This window comes from Mirounga angustirostris, unplaced genomic scaffold (assembly GCF_029215605.1).
Source record: "Mirounga angustirostris isolate CCGP_5_RB_7025 unplaced genomic scaffold, mMirAng1.0.hap1 SCAF_7, whole genome shotgun sequence".
Taxonomy (NCBI): Eukaryota; Metazoa; Chordata; class Mammalia; order Carnivora; family Phocidae; genus Mirounga; species Mirounga angustirostris.
Genome location: NW_026991715.1, coordinates 53624671 through 53645160, shown reverse-complemented (window position 1 = coordinate 53645160; position 20490 = coordinate 53624671). Strand labels below are relative to the sequence as shown.

The 20490-nt window shown below is 40.7% G+C and overlaps 3 protein-coding genes and 1 non-coding gene across 6 annotated transcripts in view; 2 read left to right on the top strand and 2 right to left on the bottom strand.

Moving 5' to 3' along the window:
* The window catches only part of RAD17 (RAD17 checkpoint clamp loader component), a 34733-nt gene extending 34242 nt beyond the window's left edge, over positions 1 to 491 (bottom strand). The window contains exon 1 of one of the 2 annotated variants that reach the window (XM_064596194.1): positions 345 to 491. The gene's annotated coding sequence lies outside the window, so the exon portion shown is untranslated. The remainder of the gene's footprint in view (positions 1 to 344) is intronic. The other variant, XM_064596193.1, reaches the window with a different exon arrangement.
* Positions 225 to 17913, top strand: AK6 (adenylate kinase 6). 2 transcript variants are annotated; one of them, XM_045889852.2, is made up of 5 exons: positions 225 to 346; positions 1473 to 1565; positions 12162 to 12220; positions 12533 to 12678; positions 15904 to 17913. In XM_045889852.2, the coding sequence occupies exons 1-5, from the start codon at positions 319 to 321 to the stop codon at positions 16094 to 16096; spliced, it is 519 nt and encodes a 172-aa protein (XP_045745808.2). In that variant the 5' UTR covers positions 225 to 318; the 3' UTR covers positions 16097 to 17913. The 2 variants fall into 2 exon arrangements, with proteins under 2 accessions (XP_045745808.2, XP_064452279.1); XM_064596209.1 differs by lacking the exon at positions 1473 to 1565 and having other exon boundaries at positions 304 to 346.
* On the top strand, positions 299 to 3259 carry TAF9 (TATA-box binding protein associated factor 9). The gene is made up of 3 exons (XM_064596208.1): positions 299 to 346; positions 1473 to 1565; positions 2301 to 3259. Exon 3 carries the CDS (start codon positions 2318 to 2320, stop codon positions 3113 to 3115), a length of 798 nt encoding a protein of 265 aa, XP_064452278.1. The 5' UTR covers positions 299 to 346; positions 1473 to 1565; positions 2301 to 2317; the 3' UTR covers positions 3116 to 3259.
* A 947-nt stretch (positions 17914 to 18860) lies between the features above and the next one.
* Positions 18861 to 19016, bottom strand: LOC123836848 (U1 spliceosomal RNA). Its single transcript, XR_006789090.1, has one exon. It is a non-coding gene; the product is annotated as a U1 spliceosomal RNA (small nuclear RNA).
* Positions 19017 to 20490: the final 1474 nt, after the last annotated feature.

Below are 20490 nucleotides of genomic sequence, written 5' to 3'. Positions count from 1 at the left end.
GCCGGTCGGCGCTTCGGCGACACAGGCAGAAGGGCGGCCGCCAACGGCGCCAGTGGCTTAGGTATCTACCGCATTGCCTGACCCGAAGCGCGGACCCGACCTGTGCCCCTGCCTTGGACTCTTGCGCTGCAAGCGTGCTATAGAAGGCCAGGTAACCACTGTTCAGTGACTAGGCGGTGGAGACGGGCCGCGAGCGCCGCACAAGGCCTCGAAGCCCCCGGGGCCACTGGCGCTTGCCGCAGCTCGCCGCTTCCGGCTCCTCCCTGTTGTGCGTAAAGCGCGTGGGCCTGGACGCCCGGAGCCAGCGCGGTGAGGACCATGTTGCTTCCGAACATCCTGCTCACCGGTCAGGCGCGCGGCGGGGAGGCGCTGGGCGGCGGGATAGTCCGGGGGCGCGGAGTGCCGTGGGGCGTCGGGCGCCTGAAGGGGTGCCGTTCGGTGTTCTGTTTCGAGGCTAGTGGGGGGCCGCGCGGCGTGGCAGGTGTCGGGGCCTCGAGACCGGTTCCTCCGACCGTTGCGGGAGGCGGGGTAGGGGGCGGGGAATGTTGGTTTTGTTGGCCCGAGGCCGCTCGGGGAGAGAGGGAGACCTGTTCGGGTCCCCTTTCTGGCAAACTGCCGAATCTTTCGGAATCTGGTTTTTGTTTGTAAAATTCTGTTAATTTCTTATTTAGCAGGGTTGTCTGTAGAACTTTAGCGAGATAATGTAATTTACTCTCTGACCCTTACTAGGTCTTTTAATGCTGGACGCCTTGTCCTTAGGCCTTCATGGGCTGTATTTCATTTTCCTTTGTATCTGACAATCACATTTGGGTAAAAGGGTTCGAATATTTATAGGGTAGGGTAATTAACTTGCCGTGTACGTTTGTTGAATTAGCATCAGAAGCTTTTTTACTGTAAAATTCCCGGGGTGATAGCCGTCTTTCGTAGTGGTTAAATTTTTTCCATAAGTAATTTCTTAATTTTTTTTAAAGATTCTATTTATTTATTTGACAGACAGTGAGAGAGGGAACATAAGCGCAAGGAGTGGGAGAGGGAGAAGCAGGCTTCCCGCCGAGCAGGGAGCCCAATGCGGGGCTCGATCCCAGGATCCTCGGATCATGACCTGAGCCGAAGGCAGACGCTTAACGACTGAGCTACCCAGGCGCCCCAGTAATTTCTTAACTTTTTAAAAATTAAAGCAAACAGATGATGGTAATTTGAGATGGCTAGTGTTACTCTGGGAGTATCTGTTATGGTGGCAGGCAGTCTGCGAATTGGTATCAGAATCCCCCAAGCCCCACTCCTGACACATCAAATACACTTGGTGAGATTCTGTTATGCAACAGGCTTTGAGTAGTTTTTGATTAGGTTATAGTGTGTATTAATTCACAGAGAATTGCTAATTAGGACATTTTTCATTTCAGTTGTTGAAAACTTTAAAAGGGGTAGATAGGTGGCTAAAGTCTAACAAGTATCTGTGGCTTGTCTTACAGGTACACCAGGGGTTGGAAAAACCACGCTAGGCAAAGAACTTGCATCAAGATCAGGACTGAAATACATTAATGTGGGTGATTTAGCTCGAGAAGGTAAGGGATACACTGGCGTTGAGTAGGTAATGGAATGTTAGTACTATACTTGTGAGAGGGTACAAAAAGCAGAGACAGAGTGCCATTAAGGAATTTATGCTCTGTTGGAAACCGGTAGAAAGAAAACGTAATATGTATGTAGTACTATGTCTTGGTTGTTTTGACCATTCTACCCCATCCTGCCCCACTTTGTTGGCCAGTAGTTCTTCTGAATGGTAATAATTGGGAAGGCTTCCATGAAGAGATGGGACTTGGGGAGAATGTTTTTGAGATGGGCAAACGCATAAAGGTTTGGATGGTACCAAGCATATTTGTGGAGATGGTGAGTATAGATCTCACTGGAAGGACAGATTATTTTGAACTCAGTCAGTAGGACATGACTTGTTCTATGGTTTCTTCTTAGCTTCGTTTGATAGTTCATGCCTGCGCACAACTGCACATTATTCTAAAGTGATAAATGTTTTTATTTTACCTTGTTTTCTCCCAGTCTTTTATGACTCCCTTATTTGTGTCTTCATTTTTTTATTCTGTAATGATTTGTACAGGATAGAAATTCAATAAATTTAAAGGGAACTTTTAAGTGTGCCTCTTTAAGAAGATACAACATTTAACAATTTTAAATGTATTTTCAAAAACTTAACAGTATTTAAAATTTTTGAAGTTCCTGACAGTTGCTACTAAAGTAACTATTTCAGATTTGATCTAATGTACATATTTTTTTCAAATGATCTAAAGTCTGATCAACGGATATCATGGAGTCTGGCAAGATGGCTTCTCCCAAGAGCATGCCGAAAGATGCACAGATGATGGCACAAATCCTGAAGGATATGGGGATTACAGAATATGAGCCAAGAGTTATAAATCAGATGTTGGAGTTTGCCTTCCGATATGTGACCACAATTCTAGATGATGCAAAAATTTATTCAAGCCATGCTAAGAAAGCCACTGTTGATGCAGATGATGTGCGATTGGCCATCCAGTGTCGTGCTGATCAGTCTTTTACCTCTCCTCCCCCAAGAGATTTTTTATTAGATATTGCAAGGCAAAGAAATCAAACTCCTTTGCCATTAATCAAGCCATATTCAGGCCCCAGGTTGCCACCTGATAGATACTGCCTGACTGCTCCAAACTATAGACTTAAGTCTTTACAAAAAAAGGCATCTACTTCTGCGGGAAGAATAACAGTTCCACGGTTAAGTGTTGGTTCAGTTACTAGCAGACCAAGTACTCCCACACTTGGCACACCAACCCCACAAACCATGTCTGTGTCAACTAAAGTAGGGACTCCAATGTCCCTCACAGGGCAAAGGTTTACAGTACAGATGCCCACTTCACAGTCCCCAACTGTAAAAGCATCAATTCCTGCAACATCCGCAGTTCAGAATGTTCTGATTAATCCATCATTAATTGGGTCTAAAAACATTCTTATTACCACTAACATGGTGTCATCACAAAATACTGCCAATGAATCATCAAATGCATTGAAAAGAAAACGAGAAGATGATGATGATGACGATGATGATGACGATGATGACTATGATAATTTGTAATCTAGCCTTGATGCTTGTAACATGTATACTTGGTCTTGAAACCATTGTACTGAGATTAAACATGCATGCTGGGTATTTTCAAGTTGTGTTGTAGAAAACTTAAATGGCATTTAATGAGTAAATATGGTTATCCTTTCCGCTTGAGATGTTGGGTTTTCTTTAATAGGATTAGTAATGGTTATTCATCATCCTTTAAGTGTAAAAATAAAAATGTTCATCAATTTGATCATCGGTACTTTGGCAGTAATGTTTTTAGAAGCAGTTTTCTTACGTGTCAACAACAGGAATAACAACTTGAAGTTGTGATCTGTTCATAAACAGTAAAGTGGTACTTCTAGTGTCTTCAGATGTTTATTTTTTTTTCTTTTAAGATTTTATTTGAGAGGGAGCGAAGACAGAGTGGTGAGGAGGAGCAGAGGAAGAGGGAGTAGCAGACTCCATGCTGAGTGCAGAGCCCGACGTGGGCCTTGATCTCATGACCCTGAGATCATGACCTGAGCTCAGATCAAGAGTCAGACGCTTGACTGACTGAGCCACCCAGGGGCCCCTTCAGATGTTTGGATCACAGTATGATCTCTGGTATATAAGTCACTCTTATGGCTCCATTTCTAAGATTGCTGAAGTGTTAACCATGTCTCTTTTTTGGAGAGTCCACTTCATCTGTTTGGATTTCTCTTCTTCAGTCACTCAGCCTCTTCCTTGGTGCTATTTTTCTATCTCTAGTTATATTTAAGGACCCTTGGTGTGTCTCCCAGAATGTCCCCACTTTAAAAATTTTTTTCCATTATCCCTTTTTGCAGCTCACTTTTGCACGTCTTAGCTTTGTCATATTTTTGGTACTCTAAGTCAGTATCACGCTCATATTTTTAATCCAGGTCTGGTATTTAAGTATAGTTAATAAAACTTAGGTATTTGCTTGCTGTTTTCATGGCTAGTCAGTCTCCCATTTTATACCTATATAAAATCTGGTTTTCTTCCTTTGCCTTTTGAACTTTACAGTCTCTGACAAGTGATTTCAGAGTCACATAGTTGTCAATTTCAGTCTTCCAATTTATCTTACCCACTGAACTTAACATTTTTAAACTTAATAAAGTTGCTATATAACCTACTACGAATAGTACTGAGGAACAGTAATACTAGACATTTGGTTCCTTTCATACTTGTACTCGACACTGTTTTAGCCAGTGTATGTACACTTAACTGTGTATAGTCCCAAATGTCCTCTGTGGTTTTTAAAGATTTTATTTATCTATTTGAGAGAGAGTGTGCACGCACAAAGCAGGGGGAGGGGCAGAGGGAGAGGGAGAAGCAGGCTCCCCGCTGAGCAGGGAACTGGATTGGGGGGCGGGCCTCGATCCCAGGACCCTGGGCTCATGACCTGAGCCGAAGGCAGATGCTTAACTGATTGAGCCACTCAGGCGCCCCTAGATGAGGTTCTTTATAAGGTTGTTCATAATGTGCTAGATTGGTTTTTTTTCCCCCCAGATGCCATTTGAATATATCTAAAAATCTTTTTTTTAATATCTGAAATTCTTAACTAGAAAATATGCCAAAATCTTAACTAGAAAATATACTGAGACACCTGTCCTCATTTTTCTCAAATAGTGATATATTTTAAGGGAAACCATGTAAACATCTATAAAGCAGTGGTTCTGAGATAAGTGTGATTTTGTCCTTTAGGGGACATTTGGCAATTTCTGGAGATTTTGATAGTCAAGACTGGGGTTGAGGTCAGGGATTCTATTGAATATCCCACAATTCACAGAACAGCCCTCCACTCCTATAAAATCAAGCTCAAAATGTCAGTAGTATTTGAGATTATGAAACCCTGGTACAAAGAAGACAAAAAGCCACCCTGATTTTAAATAAATGTGTCTAAATGGAGTTTATTGCCATTCTAGTAATCCTGTTGAATGTAAGAGATCATTCATAGGCCATTTGGAACCAAGGAAGGAAAAATTAGGTGGGGAATTAAGTTTAATAAAATTATTGGGATTCGTAAATATGGTGTGGCTAAGGATGCTTTTCTTACCCTTGTTATTCCCAGTCTCAAGATTCTTCCTCACTTGATATCCTTTCCCATATGCAATCACTTACTTACACTTACCAGCACCCCTAATTTTCCTGCCACAAGTTTATCAGTCTTCAGCCTCTGTTCGTAAACCCCAGGATTCCCATAGGTCTAGGCAAAGTATTATATTAACATTGGATCCATTGGAAACTGGTTGTAAAGCACAGCTGAGCCCTCAACACTTAAAATCTTGATCTTTTTCTAACCCAGGAGTTGGCAGGCTGCTGCTGTTTTTTATAGGAACCACACTAGCTGAAGACTAGCCCACAAAGCCTGAAGTATTTACTGTCTGGCCTTTTACAGAAAAAGTTTGCCATCCTGGTTCTAACCTCTTTATCCCGTTTTTTCCCTCCACTGGAAGGCTTTGAAACGAACCTCTATGGGCCCCTCCAGCACTGCTGTCTCCCAGTCTGCATGTGATCCTCTCCCTCGCACCATATACTTTTTTTTAAAAGATTTTATTTGAGAGAGACAGAGAGCATGAGGAGGAGAGGGACAGAGGGAGAAGCAGACTCCCTGCTGAGCAGGGAACCCTATGCGGGGCTTAATCCTGGGGTCACAGCTGGACAGGTGCTTAACTGAGCCACCCAGGCGCCCCCCCCCCCCATATACTTCTTTCCCCACGATTTCAATGCAGCTATATTGTAATTTTGCCCCTCCCTTTAGTAATCTCATCCACTCTGGACCAGTCACTCCCTTTTAAAAGAGCCTAACTCCAAGACACCTACGAAAGGTAGCCACCTTGGTAGTTCCCAGACCTCTCCAAACTAATAGACTTAAAAAGCACATGCTCTGAGGGCGCCTGGGTGGCTCAGTTGGTTAAGCGACTGCCTTCGGCTCAGGTCATGATCCTGGAGTCTCTGGATTGAGTACCGCATTGGGCTCCCTGCTCGGCAGGGAGTTTGCTTCTCCCTCTTACCCTCCCCCATCTCATGTGCTCTCTCTCTCTCTCTCTCATTCTCTCAAATAAATTTTAAAAATCTTAAAAAAAAAAAAAAAAAGCGCATGCTCTGAAGTCCTACCTGAACTTGCCCACTCGTGATTCCTGTTCCCCACACATAGAGACACAATTCAAACACTACACAGATGCATTTGCCCTGTAAATCTTGATGGTTTGCCTAAATATGATCCTCATCCCATTTTAAAGCCCATTTCTGCTGAATCTCCTACTCTTTAGTATCTTTTCCTTCCCTCTTTATTACTGTCCTTTAAAAAAAAAAGGGGGGGGGACGCCTGGGTGGCTCAGTTGGTTGGGCGACTGCCTTCGGCTCAGGTCATGATCCTGGAGTCCCGGGATCGAGTCCCGCATCGGGCTCCCTGCTCGGCGGGGAGTCTGCTTCTCCCTCTGACCCTCCCCCCTCTCATGTGCTCTCTCTCTCATTCTCTCTCAAATAAATAATCTTAAAAAAAAAAAAAGAGGGAAAAGGAATAAATAAGACTTGAACTTTTTCTGATAAAGTCCATCTTCCATAATATATAGATGATGAACGGTCATACTTTGCCTTCAGCGTTCCCTGCAGCCACTCATCCTGAGTCCCCTTCAGTCTATGCACAGCGCACTTACTGTTCCTCAGATACTGGGAATTGACCTCCATGTCTTTATATGTGCTATTCTATTTTAAGAGATTTATTTATTCATTTGAGAGAGCGAGAATGAGAGAGAGAGAGCACACATGAGAGGGGGGAGGGTCAGAGGGAGAAGCAGACTTGATCCCAGGCCTCCAGGATCATGACCTGAGCCAAAGGCAGTCACTTAACCAACTGAGCCACCCAGGTGCCCTGCTCTTCCTTAAAAGGCCCACTCAAATGTCACATTTTGTTGCTAACTTTTCTAAGTAGATTTCATTGTGCTTTATCTACATAAAAGTTCAGGTATTGGGCGCCTGGGTGGCTCAGTTGGTTAAGCGACTGCCTTCGGCTCAGGTCATGATCCTGGAGTCCCTGGATCGAGTCCCCCATCGGGCTCCCTGCTCGGCAGGGAGTCTGCTTCACCCTCTCATGCTCTATCTCATTCTCTGTCTCAAATAAATAAATAAAATCTTTAAAAAAAAAAAAAAAGGTCAGGTATTAAAGTACTCAATCCTTCCAAGCCAATTAACTTCTTGTACTAGTTGCGTCACAGACATAAGCTTCTTGTTGGATTGAAGTAAATAAATATATTTCCAAAGTAAGAAATCTGAAGGTCACCTGGCTGGCTCTGTGGATAGAGAATGCAACTCTTGATCTCAGGGTTGAGTTCAGGCCCCATGTTGGGCGTGGAGCCTACTTAAAAAAAAAATTAGGGGTACCTGGGTGGCTCAGTCAGTTAAGCGTCTGCCTTCGGTTTGGGTCATGGTTCCAGGGTCCTGGGATTGAGCCCCACAGTGGGCTCCCTGCTTAACAGGGAGTCTGCTTCTCCTCCTTCTGCTCCTCCCCCCTCACTGCTTGTGGCCTCTGTCTCTCTCAAATAAATAAAAATCTTTTTAAAAAATTGTATAAAGTAAGAAATCTGAAAATGTTTTAGTATTGGCAACAGCACCAAAATAGATAGCTAGCATCCCAGTATCATTAAATAACAGCTTTCGGGGCGCCTGGGTGGCTCAGTTGGTTAAGCGACTGTCTTCGGCTCAGGTCATGATCCTGGAGTCCCGGGATCGAGTCCCGCATCAGGCTCCCTGCTCGGCAGGGGGTCTGCTTCTCCCTCTGACCCTCCTCCCTCTCATGCTCTCTCTCATTCTCTCTGTCTCAAATAAATAAAATCTTAAAAAAAAAAAAACAGCTTTCATGTGAGTGTATAAATTCTAGAATGGCAGTTAAAGAAAATGTAATGATTTTATAGTTTAACAACAGCTGGGAAGATCTTTTGAAGTAAGAACTTACCATTTAACTGGCCCCACAATCATTTTTCTTCTGCAACTAACCTAACTTTAAATAAATCATAAAAATTTGTTGAGAAAATTAATTTTCTAAGCTTTTGGTAGTTTAATCAATTCAAGCCTTTTCATCTCTTCTAGATTAGGACCCTATACATATACAACTCTAAATTTGACTTCCAACTGAAACTTTCTAAAGTAGCATATGTTAAAAAAAATTAAAAGCATACATTTTTCCCTTTTTTGGGGAAATTTGAAATGAAGTTTAGAATCCATTTCTCCATTCCCTGTGGTACAGGTTATAATAATCAGTCATCTAAAATTCTGCAGTAGCCTTGATCTGGTGTCCCTGCTTCTGGATTTGCTTCTTTTCAATTCGTTCGCTACACAGAAATCAAAATTATTTTTAAATATTTGTAATTGATCATGTCATTTCATGATTAAAATGCTTTAATGATTTTACTTTGCCTTGGGATAAAGTCTAACTCTGCAACCTTTAAGGCCCTTTTTGATCTGGCCTCAATTTACCTGACCCTTTATCATCTATTTTCCAACTAGTCTAAGAGACTTTCCCTCCCTTGGGTCCTCCCCTCCTAATTCTCTCTGGCTTTGAATATCTTTTTTCTGTGTTGAAAATGGTCCTCCCTACTTTTTCCCTCCGGTTACTGCTTCAAGTCTCCCCTTAAGTCACTTGCTCCAGGAAGTCTCCCCTGACATCCCATGTTTATGTTCCTAACATAATAGGTGTCCATACTTTTGCTCTTAAAACACCAGGAATCGTAAACATTAAAGTATTATCCTAGTATAATTTCTAGGTTACTTGTCTGTCCTCTCTCATTTTATTGTAAACTCTTTGAGGGAAAGACAATGTTTGCCTTCCTGGTCATTTTGCTAACTATTAAATCCTTATTAACCTTACAGACACTTATACATGGTATTTGATAAATGTTTTTTTTTTTAAGTGAACATTTGAAAGCTTGGATTACACTACTAAACTACATTAACATGATTTAAGAAATCCTGCATTTCAGCATTGCAGTATAAAGACTTTAATTCTAAGTTAATATTGCAGTAGTTGTCTTTATTTTTGACAGCATGTATTTTTTTTACTATGTTATGTTAATCACCATACATTACATTAGTTTTTGATATAGTGTTCCATGATTCATTGTTTGCGTATAACACCCAGTGCTCCATGCAGTACGTGCCCTCTTTAATACCCATCACCAGGCTAACCCATTCCCCCACCTGCCTCCCCTTTAGAACCCTCAGTTTGTTCCTCGGAGTCCATAGTCTCTCATGGTTCATTTTCCCCTCCGATTTCCCCCCCCTTCATTTTTCCCTTCCTTCTATCTTCTTCTTTTTTTTATTAACATAAAATATATTATTTGTTTCAGAGGTACAGTTCTGAGATTCAACAGTCTTACACAATTCACAGCGCTCACCATAGCACATACCCTCCCCAATGTCTATCACCCAGCCAGCCCATCCTCCCACCCCCCACCACGCCAGGAACCGTGTTTGTTTCCTGAGATTAAGAATTCCTCATATCAGTGAGGTCATATGATACATGTCTTTCTCTGATTGACTTATTTTGCTCAGCATAATACCCTCCAGTTTCATCCACATCATTGCAGATGGCAAGATTTCATTCCTTTTGATGGCTGCATAATATTCCATTGTGTGTGTGTGTGTGTGTGTGTGTATATATATATATATATATATATATACCACATCTTCTTTATCCATTCCTCTGTCAATAGACATCTTGGCTCTTTCCACAGTTTGGCTGTTGTGGACATTGCTGACAGCATATATTTTTAATGATTTCACTAGTCTTAAAAGTCAAGGGTTTAAAATGTGAAGGAACAGGGCGCCTGGGTGGCTCAGTTGGTTAAGTGACTGCCTTCGGCTCAGGTCATGATCCTGGAGTCCCGGGATCGAGTCCCGTATCAGGCTCCCTGCTTAGCGGGGAGTCTGCTTCTCCCTCTGACCCTCCCCGCTCTCATGTGCTCTCTCTCTCACTCTCTCAAATAAATGAATAAATAAAATCTTCTATAAAAAAATGTGAAGGAACATCAGTATTTATCTACTTCAGATTCCAACATAGTACAGAATCAGCAGTAGGTATTAGATTTTGTTACATTGTAAAAATAACACAGAAGGGGCGTCTGGGTGGCTCAGTTGTTAGGCGTCTACCTTCGGCTCAGGTCATGATCCCAGGGTCCTGCGATTGAGCCCCGCATCGGGCTCCCCGCTCCGCAGGAAGACTGCTTCTCCCTCTCCCACTCCCCCTGCTTGTGTTCCCTCTCTAGCTGTGTGTCTCTCTCTCTCAAATAAATAAAATCTTTAAAAAATAATAATACACAGAAAAAGTACTCCAAATCCTAATTTATTTCCATCTTTTGTTTTTCTTCTAATCTTTGGCCCTGTTGCAGACAACTTTGAATTCTGCTTTTTATGTTTTATCCTTTGTGTTATAAGTATTTATCATGTACAACCTAGTCTATACTACATAATACTACCTTAATATTTACTTTAATTATATTTCATCAAATTAGAAAACCGAGATTTAAGTATTTCCTTATTGTTGAATGTTTTTTTATCATTTTATCACTTAAAATTTTTTCAGGTTAGAAGTAAATGGTAGAGGAAATCTGTGAATGGCACATTTTTCTTTTTTTTTTTTAAAGATTTTATTTATTTATTTGACAGAGAAGAGAGATAGAGCAAGAACATAAGCAGGGGGAGTGGGAGAGGGAGAAGCAGGCTTCCTGCTGAGCAGGGAGCCTGTTATCGAGGCGCTCAGTCTCACAACCCTGAGATCATGACCTGAACCAAAATCAAAAGTTGGATGCTTAACCGACTGAGCCACCCAGGTGTCCCTAACCTTTGCCAAAATACCCAAAGGAGGGGCGCCTGGGTGGCTCAGTCGTTAAGCGTCTGCCTTCGGCTCAGGTCATGATCCCAGAGTCCTGGGATAGAGCCCCGCATCGGGCTTCCTGCTCAGGGGGAAGCCTGCTCCTCCCTCTCCCACTCCCCCTGCTTGTGTTCCCTCTCTCACTGTGTCTCTCTCTGTGAAATAAATAAAATCTTAAAAAAAAAAATACCCAAAGGAAAGATGTAGGAAGACTATAGCATGCTCTTAGAGATGGCTAAAAGGATGGTCTAAGCCTGCCTTCTTACCGGTCTCTTAGAGATTCAGGTGAGGGTGGGATTATGTTTATTTATGTGGGAGAGAGCAGGAGCACAAGTAGGGGTGGAGAGGAGGGGCAGAGGGAGAGGAACAAGCAGACTCCCTGCTGAGCAGGGAACCTGGGGAGCTTGGGGAGCTCAAAGCAGGACTGGATCCCAGGACTCTGGGATCATGACCTGAGCTGAAGGCAGATGCTTAACCGACTGAGCCACCCAGGTGCTCCTATGTGTCACCTTCTAAAGCAAGACATCTTTGAAAGCCAGTTTTGATTTGTTGGAAAATTCTAATGTGAGATTTAAATCTGCCTTCTTTAAAACTGCCCATCATTCTTGTTTTGCTTCCTAAAGTAAGATGTTTATTTAACCTGTGGGTTTGGGGAATACTGGAAATCTAGAAGTAACAACACTGTTCAGGAGCACTTGGGTTCTGACTCTTCTTCCCCAGTCCCCACGGAGATGTCACCTCTGTGACAGAGGGCTCATTCTTAGAAACAAGAATCTGTTGTTGCTTTTACTAAATTCCATCTCCTTAGCCTTATAAATGTGATACTTAATCTGCTGTTAATGTGTGTGTTTGTATTCATGTGTCCCCTCTTCCCACCAAACAGTAGCTCAACAAAAATAAAATACAATCCTCTTCTAACAGCCCCACAAATTCTGAAATTGTTTTTCAGTTGGTTTCAATTTTGATAACTAAAATTGGTATCAGATAGATTGCTATCCAAGTTTCCTTTCAGATAAAATTCTAATTTATCAGTATTGCTCTTTGCATTTGGTGTCCATGTGACATCTACTGTAGTCCACTTCAGTCTCTAAAAGAGTAATTGATGATATATTTCCTCTCCTAGTGTCTAAAATTAATTGAAGACTACTGAGTTACTTAGAAAATACTACTTTACTTTAATATGCCAATGTAAATCTCTTTTAGGGCAGTTGTATGATGGCTATGATGAAGAGTATGAATGCCCCATTTTAGATGAAGACAGAGTAAGTACAATTTTTTTTTTAATAAAGTATACTTTTTTTGTTTGTTTTTAAAGAGAGAGAGAGAGAACACAAGGGGAGGGGCAGGAGCAGAGGGAGAGGGAGAGAGAATCTTAAGCAGGCTCCATGTCCAGCACGGAGCCTGACACGGGGCTTGATCTCACAACCCTGAGACCACGACCTGAGCCAAATAAAAAATTGGACAATAACCAACTGAGCCACCCAGGTGCCCCTATAAAGTATACTTCTTAAAATTTAATAGGAAAGTTGACCTCATTTTTTTTAAGGAGCATTCTTTTTTTCCCTTTCTCACAGGTAGTTGATGAATTAGAAAACCAAATGAGCGAAGGTGGAGTTATTGTTGATTACCATGGTTGTGATTTCTTTCCTGAACGCTGGTTTCATATAGTGTTTGTGCTGCAAGCAGATAACAGTGTATTGTACAAAAGACTTGAAACAAGGTAAGAAAGGAAAAACGTTGAATTCTTTTTTTCTTTTTTTTTTAAGATTTTATTTATTTATTTGACAGAGGCAGTGAGAGAGGGAACACAAGCAGTGGGAGTGGGGGAGGGAGAAGCAGGCTTCCCGCGGAGCAGGGAGCCCGATGCGGGGCTCGATCCCAGGACCCTGGGACCATGACCTGAGCCGAAGGCAGACGCTTAACGACTGAGCCACCCAGGCGCCCCAAAAACGTTGAATTCTTAAAGTATGATATAAACCTTTATTCGGATTCCTGAAATTGGCCAGTATTACCATGATAAAGGATTCTATTTGAAAATGTGATTTTTGGTCTCTCATTATAAACCATGTCTATATGGTACCAATGTTCTGAATCCAAAAGAAAAAGATTCATGTGTAAAACACAGGCAGTAGTTTATAACTGAGTAAATGAATACTGCAATTGACAGTTTGATTCAGTAAAATATACTATACAGCAACCCTATTTAGTCATGCTCTTTCCTTAATGTAAAACCTTGCTGGGAGAACAGCCAAGCCAAGAACATACTCTTGACTACTGATTGAACATTACCCTCTCACATTATCCCCTCAACATGAATGGGAGAGTTTATGAAAAACGGACATGATAAATCAACATTTCACCACCTTTAAAATATATTTGAGTTGGTTCCTCCAAGAGGGCATCAGACTTAATCCAGAATAACCAAAAAAGAGAAAATTTTTATGGGAAACGTTTTTCCACTGTCTTTTGATTCAAGCTGGGAAAGATGGAGGTTCTACAAGGATTTACAAGACAATCTCAGGAGGAAAGCTCCAAAAGTTTGCCCCTAAGTTCAGGATTAGAATTTGAAGGTCTCACTGACGGTGGTAGTCAGCTGTCACTAACCATCACTGCGTGGGATACTTGCAAAATCCTTGCACCAAGGAATATAGTAGCAAATACAAAGGGAGAGTTGGAGCTAGACCTAAAACTTTAATCATCTTTCTTTTGGCAGTGAAAAGCCATTAAAAGTATTTTAAATGGGAAGAGAGACCATAATGGTACACATCCTTTTCTCAAGCCAATTTAAAATTTTTATTAAAAATTAGTGTTTTGGGACACCTGGCTGGCTCAGTACAGCATGTGACTTTTTTTTTAAGATTTTATTTATTTATTCGAGAGAGAGAGAGACAGCGAGAGCAGGAACACAAGCAGGGGCATAGGGAGAGGGAGAAGCAGGCTCCCCGCTGAACAGAGAGCCCGATGCGGGGCTTGATTCCAGGACCCTGGGATCATGACCTGAGCTGAAGGCAGCCGCTTAACCGACTGAGCCACCCAGGCGCCCCACAGCATGTGACTCTTGTTCTTGGGGTTGTAAGTTAGAGCCCAGGTTGGGTGTAGAGATTACTTAAAAATAAAATCTTAAAAAAAAAAATCACTGTTTTATGTAAATAGCCAGACTGACAAGGTCTGAAAAAGCTATGAGAGCTAGTCTTCTTCTGTTTTTAGCCACTGAAAAAGTTACAAAGTAATCACCTTTAAAAAAACAGCTTTACTGAGATAATTTCACATACATAAAATGTACCCATTTGAAGTATACAATTCAGTGGTTTTTAGTATGTTCACAGAATTATGCATCCATTACTACAACCAATTTTAGAAAATGCTCATTGTCCCCCTCCTCCCCCAAAACCCGTACCCATTAGCCGTCACTCTCCATATATCCCCAGTCCCCCAGTCCTAGGCGACTGGTAATTTACCTTCTATCTCTGTGGATCTGCCTATTCTGGACATTTTATATAAATGAAATCAGTGTGTGGTCTTTTGTGGCTTTTATTTAGCATAATGTTTCAGGGTTCATCTGTGTTGCAGCATGTATCAGTACTTCATTTCTTTTTTTTATCAAATACTATTCCATCGTATGGATATACCATATTTTATTTATCCATTGATCAGATTATAGATGTTTGGGTTGTTTCCATTTTTGGCTATTATAAATAATACTGCTATGAATATCCGTGCCTGTGGTTTTGTGTGGACATTATGTGTTCATTTATCTTGGATATGGAATTTAAGAATGGGACTGCTGGGTGATATGGTAACACGTGTTTAGCCTTTTGAGGAACTGTTAGACTGTTTTCCAGAGTGGCTGCACCAATTTACCTTCCCAAGAGCAATGTATGAAGCCTCTAGTATTTCCACATCCTTGAGAACACTGGTTATCTGTCTTTTTGATTGTAGCCTTCCCAGTGGATATAAAGTAGTATCTCATTGTGGTTTTGATTTGCATTTCCTTGATCACTGTGATTTTGAACATTTTTTCATTTGCTTACTGTCCATTTGTATGTCTTCTTGGGAGAAAGAGCTCTTCAGATTCTTTGCCCAATTTTTTATTGGGTTATTCTTTCTTTTTAAGTAAGTTATAAGAGTTCTTTTTGTATTTTAGATGCAAATCTCTTATCAGATACTTGATGTGCAAAAATTTTCTCCCATTCTGTTGTATTTTCATAAAGCTAATCACCTTTTAAGTAGTTCAATTTAATCTTGTTACAAGGTTGAACTAATTTAAATTTGAATATTTTCTTTATCTTTTTCATTAGCTAATTGGCTAATTTACATATCTGCCTAAAGATTATGTAAGTTAATTTCTTTAAATGTCTTTGGAATTGGGAAAGCATAAATAGATCTATCTGTATGATCAAGTACCCAATTATATATATAGTATATATAGTATTCCCATCATAAGTATTCCATTTTTTAAATAGATTTTAAGTAATCTCTGCATCCAATGTGGGGCTTATAATCCCGAGATCAAGAGTCACATGCTCCACTGACTGAGCCAGCCAGGCGCACCCCCATGAGTATTTCATTTTTATATGCCATCTAGTTATTTTATCTGTCTATATCTTAGCTCCTCTAATGCTTTTGAAATCTAGGACCACAGCTATAGACTTATTTCAAAGCTCAATATCTGTGGTACGTAGATATGTTTGCTAATTGAGTGGATGACGAATTGTGGGGAGAAAATTAAGATAAACCTAAACACTGGACCTTAGTTTAACCCTCTTGTCAAAAAAGTCTCTCATATTTACAGGTGCCAGTCTTATTTTCTCAAGGTAAATAGACTACAAGAAGTATTTTTGCATGATTTTTCATGTATTTAAAAGTGCCCAGTTTCTAGTATGTTTCTAAACTTCTAGTTAATGTCATTCAGTTTGCTTTTTGTTTTCTCCTCATTGCCTTCCAGGGGTTATAATGAAAAGAAACTAAAAGAAAATATTCAGTGTGAAATTTTTCAAGTTCTTTATGAAGAAGCATTAGCATCCTACAAGGAAGAAATAGTACATCAACTGCCCAGCAATAAACCAGAAGATCTAGAGGATAATATCAATCAGATATTGAAGTGGATTGAGCAGTGGATCAAGGATCATAGCTCCTGACTTATAAGACTGGCCACTTTACAACCACTCTTGTTATATCCCTGCCATAATGAATAAATTGTCCAGTTATCAGTAAAACTTTCTTATTAAGATTGTGCTGCAGGACTAGTAGATGGATAATCTAAAGGTTTATGTTTGGGCTTTTTTTCTCCACGAGAAAGCAAAACATTCTCAAGTATAGTATATATAATATCATTAAGGATTTAAAGTAAAAACTGTCATCTTAAATGCTTCAACTGCTGAAGAATAAATAAATCTGACCAAATGGGTGGCTATCTTCTAAGCTGGTTACAAAAGAAAATGAAGATGATCCCTTAAAATAAAACTTAAGACTAAGGATAAAACATCAGAGTTTTTCATTTTTATTTCTTAAAAAAACAAACACATGATTAAGTGGTAATGCTTATACTCTGTATAAAAACCAAAAGGTACAAAAGAGTATCCTGGAAAGGTAGGTTTCCCTTCCAGGCCGTCCCTATTCTTCAGCCACCCAGACCCCCCCCCTCCCATTAGGAAGTAATGTTGCTGGTTTCCGGTGTCTCTTTTCAAGAGATTTTATGCCTGGGAAGTGTGTGTTTGTGTATGGTAGTTTCTTTAAGCATGTGGAAGCATGCTGTGTATGCTGTTCTGTTTTGTTTTGTTTTTTTCATTTAATATGTTATGGAGAGCGTATCATCTCAGAACATACAGACCTCCCTATTCTTTTAAATTAAGGTAAAACTCACCATTTAAAAGTGCACAATTGACTGGCTTTTATTATACTCACAAGAATGTGCAGCCATCACACATTAACTGTTACTATCTAATTCCATATATAACATTTTATCACCCCACCCAAAAGAAGTCCCGTACTATTAGCAGTCACTTCCCATTTTTCCCTTCTCTCAGCCCCTTGGAATCACTGATTTGTCTATATGGAATGTGCATATTCTGGGCATTTCATATAAGTGGAATCATACACTATGTGGTCTTTTGTGCCTGGCTTCTCTGACTTAGCATAATATTTTAAGAGTCATCCATGTCGTAGCCTGTACCAGCACCTCATTTTTATAATCAAATCATATTCCACTGTATGTACCACCTTTTGTTGATGCATTCCATCAGTTACATGATTGGGTTGTATCCATTCTGGGTATTATGAATAATGCTCTGAACATACGTGTACATGTTTTTTTGTGGATGTAGGTTTTCAATTCTCTCGGGTATACAGGGAAATTGCTGGGTCATACTGCAACTGAGTTTAACTTTTTGAGGAAATACCAAACTGTTTTTGCAAAGTGGTTGCATTACTTTACATTCCCACCATCTATGTAATAGGGATCTAATTTCTCCACGTCCCTTGCCAACACTTGCTACTGTGTATCTAATAGTCATCCTGTGGATGAAATTGTCGTATTTCGTTCTGGTCTTCAGTGGTCTTCATTTTGGTTCATTTTGGGGCAGGTGGGGGGATGGAGGGGCAGCAGGAGACAGAATCTCAAGCAGGCTCCACGCCCAGCAGAGCCGGATGCTGAGCTGGATCTCACAACGCTGAGATCATGACCTGAGGCAAAATCAGGAGTCAGAGGCTTAACTGACTGAACCACCCATGCACCCTGGGCTGTTTTTCATATGCCTATTAGAATATGATTCCTATGGGGCACCTGGGTGGCTCAGTCATTAAGCATCTGCCTTCGGCTCAGGTTATGATCCCAGGGTCCTGGGATCGAGCCCCGCATCGGGCTCCCTGCTCAGCGGGAAGCCTGCTTCTCCCTCTCCCACTCCCCCTGCTTGTGTTCCCTCTCTCGCTGTCTGTCAAAATAAATAAATAAAATCTTAAAAAAAAAAAAAGTATCATTCCTACATCTTCTTTGGATCCCTAATCTTTTTTTTTTTAAGTTTTATTTAAGTAATCTCTATACCCAGTGTAGATTAAGAGTCCGAGATTACTATTTTTAGTAATACTAATGGCTGTCTGAAAAGACGGTATTCTTTTCATTACTGGGATTCACTAAATTATCAAATGATTGCTAATTATCTTAACACTAAAATTGATTCATCATAAAGATTTTCCTTCAACAGAAGGGAGATTATGATCTATTAGGGAGTTTAATATGGAGCTATACACCTTTTGGGAATTTTGTAAATATACTTACTAATTTCAGTCCTACGTTTTCATGTGAACTAGTAACAATTCTTTAACATCTTACAGTTATTTGAAGAAGAAGGTCTTAGGGACGCCTGGGTGGCTCAGTCAGTTAAGCCTCTGCCTTAGCTCGGGTCATGATCCCAGGATGCTGGGATCGAGTCTTTCATCAGGCTCCTTGCTTAGCTGGGAGCCTACTTCTCCCTCTGCCTCTAGCCCTCCCCCTGCTTGTGCTCTCTCTCCTCTTTCTCTCAAATAAATAAATAAAATCCTTTAAAAAAATTAATAAGGTCTTAGAAATAGCCCCATTTACTGTTTGGTTTTATTCAAACCTAATTGTTAACTTTTTTTTAAATAGACTAATTTAAAACAAACTTAAGGAAAGGGGCACCTGGGTGGCTCAGTCACTTAAGTGTCTGCCTTCAGCTCAGGTCATGATCTCAGGGTCCTGTGATGGAACCCCACATCGGGCTCCCTGCTCAGCGGGGAGTCTGCTTCTCCTTTTCCCTCTCCCTCTGCCCCTCCCTTCCACTTGTGCACCCTCAATCTCTCTCAGATAAATCTTAAAAAAAAAAAAAAAGAGATAAAGTGTACCAAATTTTAAATTTTTTCCTTTTTTCTTTTCTTTCTGTTTTTTAATAAGGGAGAGCACGAACACAGTCCCCCACTACCACAAATTATGCAGTTGAGTTTGCCACATTTGGGGAAATCGCAGGGGTCAGCACATCTGGAGTGCAATGGACGAGCTGGGAAAACCACCTGGTATCATGGTATCTCCCCTGCCAGGTTTAGTATAAAAGTGTATCAAATTTTTAATCCTTTTCTATTTCTGTAAATGAGACTTCTTAGTAAGATTTATTCAGTTCCTCATGAATGCCTTAATAAGCTTAGGTGTATGCATAACCACTATTTTCCTTTTGCCCGCCCTCGTTGGTATATATATTCTTGTGCGGGCTTTGAAAAAGGGGTTTGGCCTCACTTCATCTATATTTCTTCTTACCACCAATCCCTGACCAACATTTAAATTTTTTTTTTTTTAAGATTTTATTTATTTATTTGACAGAGAGAGACACAGCGAGAGAGGGAACACAAGCAGGGAGAGTGGGAGAGGGAGAAGCAGGCTTCCCACGGAGCAGGGAGCCCGACGCAGGGTTCCATCCCAGGACCCCGGGATCATGACCTGAGCCGAAGGCAGATGCTTAACGACTGAGCCATCCAGGCACCCTAAATTTGTTGGTTTTTAACAAAAAGTGATAGGGGTCAAAACTGCCAAGAAACATATATCCTTTCCTATGGAGTGTGGAGAGTCCCAAGGTTAAAAAAAAAAAAAAATCACAGTTCTTAGTAACTTTAACTGTTGTATATGTGAAAAACAATGTCATGAAAATTATTTATATATACCTAGACTTTTATTTAAAATTTTGTTCCTTAACCCTTTTTATAACATAAATCCCTTTGACAGTCTGATGTAAGCTATGAACACACTTCCTCCAAGGAAGACAGATACACATATATTACTATAAAATGTTTTTTAGGTTTTTCAAAGACTCACAGACCCCTGAAATCCATTCAGAGGTTTATTGTCTAAGGGGCTTATTTTTACGGAAGGGAGGATTCAAAAAATTACAACGTTGGGGCACCTGGGTGGCTCAGCTCTTGATCCTGAAGTTGTGAGTTGCAGCGCCACACTGGATGTAGAGATTATTTAAAAATAAACTTTAAGGGGCACTTGGGCAGCTCAGTTGGTTAAGCGTCTGCCTTTGGCTCAGGTTATGATCTTGGGGCCCTGGGATAGACACCTGCATCGAGCCCCAAACCAGGCTACCAGCTCAGTGGGGAGTCTGCTTCTTCCTCTCCTTCTGCCCCTTCCCCCCACTCATGATCTCCCTCCCTCTCTCTCTCTCAAATAAAGTCTTAAAAAACTTTTTTTTTAAAAAAGTGAACCTCAAACTTAACTACATACCATATTAATGCAAAATGTTTCAGAGACCCAAATGTAAAACCTAAAATATATAAAAATTCTAGTTGAAAACTAAGTAAAAAATTTTAGTGTTCTTTGATTAGGCAAAGATTTCTCTGATAGAACATAAAAAACACAAGCCAAAGAAAAAAGAATCGATAAATTTGACTTCATCAAAATTTAAAGCTCTTCCTCTCTTCAAAAGACACTATTAAGGGATGCCAGGCTGGCTCAGTTGGTAGGGCATGCGACTCTTGATCTCAGGGTCATAAGTTCGAGCCCCACATTGGGTGTGGAGCCTACTTAAAA